The sequence below is a fragment of the Vipera ursinii genome (assembly GCF_947247035.1).
Source record: "Vipera ursinii genome assembly, chromosome: 3".
Lineage (NCBI taxonomy): Eukaryota > Metazoa > Chordata > Lepidosauria > Squamata > Viperidae > Vipera > Vipera ursinii.
This window is the reverse complement of record NC_139516.1, coordinates 40,100,268-40,109,232: the sequence shown is the minus strand read 5'-3', so window position 1 is coordinate 40,109,232 and position 8,965 is coordinate 40,100,268. Positions and strand designations below refer to the sequence as shown.

At 38.0% G+C, this 8,965-nt stretch overlaps 1 protein-coding gene across 1 annotated transcript in view; it reads left to right on the top strand.

The window, feature by feature from the left end:
- Positions 1-999: 999 nt before the first annotated feature.
- LOC310637994 (uncharacterized protein C6orf132) overlaps positions 1,000-8,965 on the top strand; it is a 39,054-nt gene continuing 31,088 nt past the window's right edge. The window contains exon 1 of the mRNA XM_083358651.1: positions 1,000-1,336. Coding sequence (XP_083214777.1) covers positions 1,189-1,336 — 148 coding nt within the window. The 5' untranslated portion in view covers positions 1,000-1,188. The remainder of the gene's footprint in view (positions 1,337-8,965) is intronic.

Here is an 8,965-nt window from a genome sequence, read left to right as displayed (position 1 = left end):
ACTTAACAACCATGGCAAAAAAATAATAAAATCAGATGTGACTTTATTCAGTTTAACAACTGAAATTCTAGTCCAAATTGTTGTAAGCCAAGGACTACTTGTCTATAATTGCTTCTCTAAGTCCTTCATAAAAGATTCTTTCAGGATCATGTCTAGATACCTCCACACATATAAAACTTCCTAGGGAAGCTGCCCTGCAAAATATGAATGGGATCAGGTGAACAAAATTTGATTTCACTTCATGTATAGCTACATGCAATGCCACGTAGTGCTTTGGAAGGTTTGGAGGTGCTCATGTAAGCACTTGTCTGCAGCTCTTTGAAGCAACTGTTCCCCTTCCCAGGACTGTGTGATTACTTTCTGCAGCTGCACTGTGCTCTCCCAAAAAGACACATTTGCTTTAGGGAGTTCCTACAAATAGTAATATGCTTGTGTACCCTGAAGCACCTGCTTCGGCAGCTCTAATATAAATTATATTCACCATTGTCCCTTTCAGTGACATTAAACGTGACAATTTGCTGATAATGTTTGGATGGCACAGGATGGCCACATTCCAGATTTTCAGTAGCCCTTGAAGATCTCCACTTCTGAGCTTCTGCCATGGCTGAGTTCTCTTGCATGCATGAAACTTACTTAAAAAGAAAATACAGCAATTTTTCTTTAAAAATGCACACTTACAAATGTTGCTTCTAAACCTTTAACAAACAGAGAAGGTTATAAAGTTAAATAAATATTGACCTGGCAGGCTGGAGAATCTGTATTGCTAACAAATGCATACATATTTACTTGGTTTTAATCTGAACATCTGGACAGTGTGCTTGGTTTTTGGTTTTTTTTTGCAGTTTTCCAGGGAAGCACTGTAAAGCTTATAGTCATACTTGGGACGTGGCACTGCCTTGGGGAAGACCTTCACCAGTTCAGAGGTAACAAACTGCTTTGGGCTTAACAATGACTTATTGTAGCAGCAAGGAAAGAATGTGACGGAAGGAGCTGCTGTGGGGTGTGGCCAGGCAACAGCATCCAGCCCTCTCTACCTGCTCAGGTGGTTTAGCTTTAAAGCAGCTGAAAAGAGAGTTCCTCAGAGTAACACCTGCCGGAGCTCTGTGTGCTACGTGGTAACTGCGCAAACTGGAAATATGTTTTGCTAAGCGGAGGAGCTAAAAAACACTAAGGAAAGCAGAAATAAGGATGAAGAAGCATAATTCAGTCCAGGGAACTTTTAGCCGACTCTTTGGGAAAAAGCATGCCAGCAACAATTCCACCAGTTCTCTCTTTGCCACCAACCCTCCTTGGATCTTCACACAAGAGGTCAACTCTGACAGCCTGAAAACCTCAGGTCAGTATGGCTTCTTTCAGTTTTCAAGGCAGAGTGGGAAGAAGAAGGAAAAGTGATTTATACTTTAGCTGTGGACTTTCACCTGAACAGGCTCTGTACTGTAGAACTGATCCAGCCATCAGAGCTTTTTGGGGGGTGGCATTGGTGGGCATTTTTAATTTGTACTCCAAGAGATCTATATTAAGCAACAATTCAGCTAGAAAACTACGCTACATATTTGGTAAGAATGACTGGATGAAATGGAAACATGTTGTAACCTGTAAAACCAAGCTAGCAGCCTGGATCTTTGCACCGTCTCAAATAATTAAACATAAGAAGAATGAGTGCAGCAGATTCCAATTGTAGCTTCTTAAAAGCACTGTTTAAAGAGAAGTTGATTTCCTGAGACAATTTAATCAAATGTTTGTCATTTCGTACGGGATTAGAATTGTTCTGATTGCAGCCATCAGGAGGCCTTTAGATGGATATGGTGATGACAGCAAAACACTTGTTCTGTAGGTGGTAATTCTCTCTTGTAGCCTGTAATTGTGATATAATAGCCTTCAGGCTCAGATGGGTGGGTACTAACTCTGAATTCATTTAGAATGCAGAGTGTCCATGATAGAATTAATCCTGGCAAATTTAAAATCTCTTCCACCAAGGCAACCATGCAACACTTATTTTCTACAGCCAGGGATTGTCCAGAGGAATTGAATGCAAAAACCAATGCAATAGATGGAAACTGCATAACAAAATTTTTCATAAATGGGGTCTTTAAAGGCCACCAAATTACATAATTTGTGCCCATATGTTAGCTCCAGAGACAAAATGTTTTGCTTCAACAGCACATATACTAAAAGTGTTTCAGTATCAAGGAATGTTGCTTCTGGTTTAGGGCTTTTCGTTCTGAGCTGCAAAAATTTGGACAATCACCAGCCGGCAGCAAGGAATTAGAGGTTTATTTGCCAGTTTCCTGATTTTTGCAGCCCAGGTCTGACAACCCTTTTTTTCCCCAAAAAAGAGAAAGAAAGAGCAAACTCTACGAAATTAAGGAAATGGGAAGCTTTATCCTTTGACTTGTTCCTAATTAACTAAAATAGTTTTAAGTGTTTAATTAGTAAGCTCTATCACAGTTTGAGATAATATCTATTGACACTGGATCTATTCTAGGTATGAGCAGTACAGATATGTATATTGAGATGTCCCGATTATATTCAAATATTCTTTCTTTGGTGGGGTGGTAAGCTGTCAAGATTGAGTAGGTGTGTATATTTTGACCGAAGAGCTAAGGAATTAAATCTACAAAAGACATCTTTGTTGCCATTCTTTACATTCCCTATACACTTTCAACCTTCAGCCGTAAGGTATAAATATGATAATATGTCTGTAAAAATGAAAACACAGTTGAATCATGAGAGGCTTTAGTATAACTTGTAACTTTGAACAGCCTAGGCCAGGGGTAGGCAACCTTGGCTCTTTTATGACTCGTGGACTTCAACTCCCAGAATTCCTGAGCCAGCATGGCTCAGTTGAAGTTGAAGTCCATGAGTCATAAAAGAGCCGAGATTGCCTACCCCTGGCCTAGGCAATGCAAGGTCCAAAAGGAAGGACTTCTTACTGCTTGCCATGCCCCCTAATTATGGAATTAGTCTTCAAAAAATATTTCAGAGGGCTCTGCTTCCTTTTTATATTTAATTTTTAGCCCAGGATCCACTTTTCTGTGTCATTCCAAAATAAGCTCAAGAAAAAATTAGGAAGAGTGGATCAATGTTTGTTTTTATTCTTTGTTGCACAAATATCTAAAACTGGTTCCATGCTCTATTGGTATATATACAAAACTGAGCAATCTGTCCCGTACACAACATATTTCCTTCTTATCTTGTGTCAGGGTAATTCAGCCTATGCTATATCAAATCCTCCCTGAGCAGGGAAAACAAGCAGAGTGAAGTGGAATATAAATATATCAATGCATAGATCAATGCACTTTTTTCACAAAAGATCTGCTGTCTTAGCAATATTAATCCAATACCAGTATTGAAATAAAATTCAGTCAGCTGTTTTCTTGTATTTCCAACAATTGCCTCTGTATTCTTCTACTGCTAACATTGGACTGCACATCCTTTGAAAGAGAACATTTTATTGCTATATTTCTGTGACCCCATTTCCCAAACTGCATACTTTATTTGCCAGATTTCCTTAGTCGGCTCATGTACCGCTGAAAAGTTGGAATTTGCATACCAAGACTGAAGACATTTGCTCTATAGGATATAATATTGCTCTTGTCCATCCATACTTGTAATTAGTACAGAGTACTTGGGAAAGTTACATCTGAAGCATGGGTGCCCTCTTTGAGAAAGCTAACTATCTGAGATATCCTCCATGCCTATATATTAAACAGCTCCTTGAAAGTAATGTTTACAACTTTTTTATGCTGCATGGACTAAAAAAATAGTTGAATTCAGCTTGAACCTCACCTTAGTTTTGCATAAATGAATTGCAAAGTAAACACAAGTTACTCAACTTGCAATGGGTGTGGACTTGTGGGTGTCACTGACTCAAAGATTTCTGGATCTAGTCTCTGGTTCTTCCCTCTCTCCTATACTTCCCTTAAAGCTATGGATGTACTCAGCATAAAATACAGCTACACCTCTCATGCGTAATGCAGAAAAATGACACAACATTGCTCTACAAATCTGAAAAATATCCCTTACCTACTGAATTAATTATATACTGATTTGGAAGATGTAATTTTTACCAATACAAGCCAATCATCAGGAATGTCCAATTTTGTAAAAGGTTCCCTGCAAGTTCTCAACAGATTTAGCTTTTCTTCCATCTTATCTCTGAGTAACGAGTTGAAATATGATCAAATTTATCACCGATGAATTCTTTCACAGAGTTCCTGGGATATGAACCATTTTGTTAGCTGGTGCAATGTCTCAAACTTGTCAACTTTGATATGTTTGGACTTCAATTCCCAGAATTCTGCCAGCGTGCTTACTGGGGAATTTTGGAAGTTGACAAACTTCTTAAAGCTGCCAAGTTTGAGAAACACTAATTTAGTGTTTGATTTTTAACCTTGACAGCACACTGATGGGGAAATTTAGAGTTTAACTACAATAGTAAAATAATCCTGAATGTTTTGAACTGACTTGAATAAATATTGTAAGAATATCTGAGAAAACCTCTTAACTATTAGTCCTTTTGCATTCCAAGTCAAATGAGCCCTCACGTTAGCCATTTAGGTAGCTCTGAATTTATATACAGAGTATATCTATCTCCTAATACTCACCTTCATTTACGGAAGTTGTTCTCATTGATTCCTTATTTATTGCTTTCATTCTGTATAATCCTCAGAGTTAGAGGTTACAATTTGAGAGTTCTTTGGAAAATATTGATAAAGTATGGGATGCAAACATTAGAATTCAAGATTGTTTCCCAACTAAATACTGCTACCAATGAATCTAGAGCACTAGGCATATTCATTTATTTATTTTTATTTTGTAAAAAACACACATGCACAGCATTTTTAGTGCCAATCACAACCAGAGTCTTACATAATTAATGACAGATCTCAAAGTGTAGCATGGCTAGGAATTCTGAGAGCTGTCCACATTTGTTTCCAACATACCTGGCTCCCTTTTAACAAAAACTGGTATAAGGTATATCATACCAAGAATTAGTAGAGGCACAAGCCCATTCTGATACATTTGTAAGAAACCAGATGATGCAGTTCAACTTTGTTGACTAAAGATCAGCAAATCACATCTTAAATTAGGCTTTTACTTTTAAAAAAATTTCTGAGTCTGGTGCAAGAATTATTTTTCATAATGATAAGAGGAAGAACAGCTATCAAAATGATGGACATAGATACAGATTGTCCCACCTTCACAAAGAGGCCATTCTCCGCCTCTCAACTTAAAAAAAATGTATAAAGAAAGGGACAAAAGTTTTTATTGCCTATAAATGGGCATCTCCTTGGAATTTATTGGAATTCTTTTGCTATATATTAAATAAATTATCTTTTGCAGTTCTTATAATAAATACTATTAATTAGAGCAGGGGTATCAAACTCAATTTCATTGAGGGCCTCATCAGCATTGTGGTTGCCCTCAGGGGGGCGGGTGAGTATGGCCTGGGTGGGCATGGCCTACTGGGTGGGCATGGCTAGAGTGCGTATGGCCTACTGGGTGGGCATGGCCAGCTCTACATCGTTCGCATCAAGGGTGCCTATGGGGGCTTGGGCAGGAGTGGGACAGATCTGAGGGTCTCTGGAAGAAGGAGGGTCTCTGGGCCAGGGCCAAGGCAGTGGGGGCCATTCCCTCACTGTGTCCAGAATGGCTTTGCGGGCTGCATGAAACCTCTTTGAGGGCCAGATCTGGCCCTCGGGCCTTGTGTTTGACATGTCTGAATTAGAGCTTTGGTGGTGTTGTTCCTTGGGTTAAATGTTTCCTGGCTAAATTGTAGAGAAAACTCTAACATCTGACTAAGATCATATGAAAGAGGTATACTGTATCTTTGTCATTCCAATATTTCATCTCAACCTCAAGAAGCTGGCTTAAAAAAAATCTCTCAAGAAGGCTGTTTGTGAAGCCTTGCTTTAAATAAAGATCAATTGACTTGAATTAATTGTGTTGCCACATTCCTGGTGCATTATTCTCTTAACAGCTTGATGTACCTATTAATGTTAAAGATACCACTGTTTACTGCTCTAAAAATGAAGAAAGGATCAAAAATTCTATTTCTGAAATAAGATCATCACATCACCATCCTAACGTCTACATCTTCTTGATCATTGAAAGAAATTTATTAAATGCTGTACTTTCTGGATGCAAAAATATTCTCTATCACCCCCTACTTTATACTAAGTACACTAAACTGTTGCAGTCAACTGATGTTTGAGGAAATGAAGTTGCCTTATAAACGATAGGGCTGACAGGGATTCTTGCTTCTTTTCAGTGTAACAACATGTCATAATTTTGGAAGTCTTTGGGTGAGAGATTTGCAGATTGTCTACAACTGTCTACATAGTGTCCAAAACCCAAGAATTAGCCAGCTGACTTATCTCATGTTCTTCCATTTGAATAACCAGCTAACTAACAATATGGAACTTGACCATGCCCATATTACTGTCAAATTCTGTACACATCATAGCCTTTGGTTTACTGGAGCATTTTAGTTCAGTCTCTTAGATTTTCGGCTTTCTTATTCTTTGCTTCCTGATAAGGAAGATGTTTCCCAGATATTCTTATTTTGCATTATTATAAGAAGGGGATATGTTTAGTTTAGCAAATAATAGGGGCAGATCAGCCTTTCTCAACCAGGTGCCTTGCAAATGTGTTTTGTAATCAACATGCACATCAACATTGTTCAATAGAAATTGTCGTCCAACTCACCTTCAAGACACCAGACTGAGAATGACTAAAGCCTTTATGTGTGGGAAATTTCATTCCTTTTATATTTCTTTTTTCTAATTCCAAATATCCTTTACTGCCATTTCAAATTCATCTTTATGTTTGCAAGTTTTCATTTTGCAAAGAATGAAAAAGCCACTGAAAATAATAGGTAGAAAAAATATTAGAGTTTCTCTCTTTCTGAAAGTTTTTCTATTCTGAATTCCTCCTCTCAGAGAAAGGTTGCTTCAGTAAAACCAGGTATTGGGCATCATTAAACATATCCTTATATTATATATTTAGCAACCTTGTTTATGAATATATTATATTCCACAGTTTTGTTTAAGTGCCTATTCATTAAATACAATCATATTACATTCTTTATATTGGTGATCCTGTGGCTTCCCCAACTGCCCCCTCACTTGTGGATGCATTGTGGTTCCCAAGTTGCTATGTATTCTGACAACTCAGAGTTAATCTTTAAAAATACTTGCACAACTTGCATAGATGCTGTGTTCCAGTTAATGAACAAAACTGTATTCAATGGCTAGCTACTTTAAACAGAGACAGGACAGATTGGTAAATATCATTTCTGCCTGGCTTTCCTGGAGCAATATGAAGCTAGCTGTGGTTAGTAAGTTGTAATACAGAAGCAATATAGAAGTTACCTGAATAAAATATACGTGGGCAGAGATTGCAGGATAGGTGAGGGGGAAAAACCAGCTCTTGTGGGGTGGGGATTATTACATCTGGGAAACCTTTGGATTATGCAAGGAAGAGATAAGGAATGCATTGTAGTGTATGACACATACAAATCTCCATGTACAATTAGTGAATTTAGTAAACTGAGTGTGAATCTAGTCTTAGATGTAGGCTAGATAATGCATGTATTACATTGCTACAGGCACGTCTGTTTTCTTCACAATTAGTTCTCCCTTCTTCAAATGTAATGGCTATTGACAATGGTCCTGCCTACAGGGCAATCCTATGCATGTTTGCAAAGAAATCCCATCATATTCACTGCTAAAAGCCTTTATGGTAGGATGCAGGTATTATATGAGGAATACAAAGGATAGATCCAGGTAGTCCTCAACTTACATCCATAACTGAACCCAAATTTTCCGTTGATAAGTGAGACAGTTGTTAAGTGAGTTTTGCCCCACTTTACAACCTTTCTTGCTACAGTTGTTAAGTGAATTACTACAGTTGTTAGCAACACAGTTGGTAAGTGAATCTGGCTTTGTTCGTCAGAAGGTTGCAAAAAGTGATCACATGACCCCAGGACACTGCAACCATCATAAATATGAGTCAGTTGCCAAGCAGCTGAATTTTGATCACCTGACCAGGGGAATGCTGCAAAGGTCATCAGTGTGAAAAATGGTCATGTCACTTGTAACTTCAAACGGCCATTAAACAAACTGTTGTAAATCGAGGACTACCTGTATTGCCTTCAGTGCAATTTCCCTCTTATACTACCTTATTGCTGTGGTGTTGGACTTTTTTGCATTGCCGGAGCTGGGGTGGGTGTGGCCTCCGCATGATGCTGGCAGTTTGACACCCCTGCCCTAATTCACTGGGATTAGCCATTGTGTGGCAAGATAACAAACTACATATGATTTATTAGGCACCCCTTGGTTGTGAGCTGTGAGAAATGGACATCCAAATAAAAACTTGCCAAGGTTTTAGAAAATTTCCAAAAATAAAGGATGTGATGAACTGCAATTTTGGGATGTGTTGAAAGTACCATACAACCTCTCGTTCCATGTCAGTTTGGGTTGACCAAATTCTCAGATGAGTTAATTTGGACAACTGTTTTGAAAATGTAAATGTTGGATGTTTATTCTTTCCCAAATCTCTTGTTATTTTTCATGTCACTGAAGCCTTCTTAATTTTTCCTCCCATACCTAGCATTGATTGTCCTATTCATATTAATAACTACTTAAATCCTAATATTTTCTGATATTAGATGCACTTTTTGGAATAGCCACCCTGAGAATTCACCTTTAGAAAATATTAGACAATCTGTGACCCTTTGGATCATTGTTTCAGAGATATTTCCTGACCAGTTTCCTTAGTACCTTCAACAACAGCAGAACTTCTTATGGACTTGAAAAGCTCTTAAAAATTCAGGAAAATATTCAGAGATGTATCTGCCTTGAAAGTAGCCCATATTGAACTGTGTAGCACAGTCAAACATCAGTAGTTAACCACAGGATGTGTTTTTATGACATTTTGTATGATGTCATAAAATGCTTCA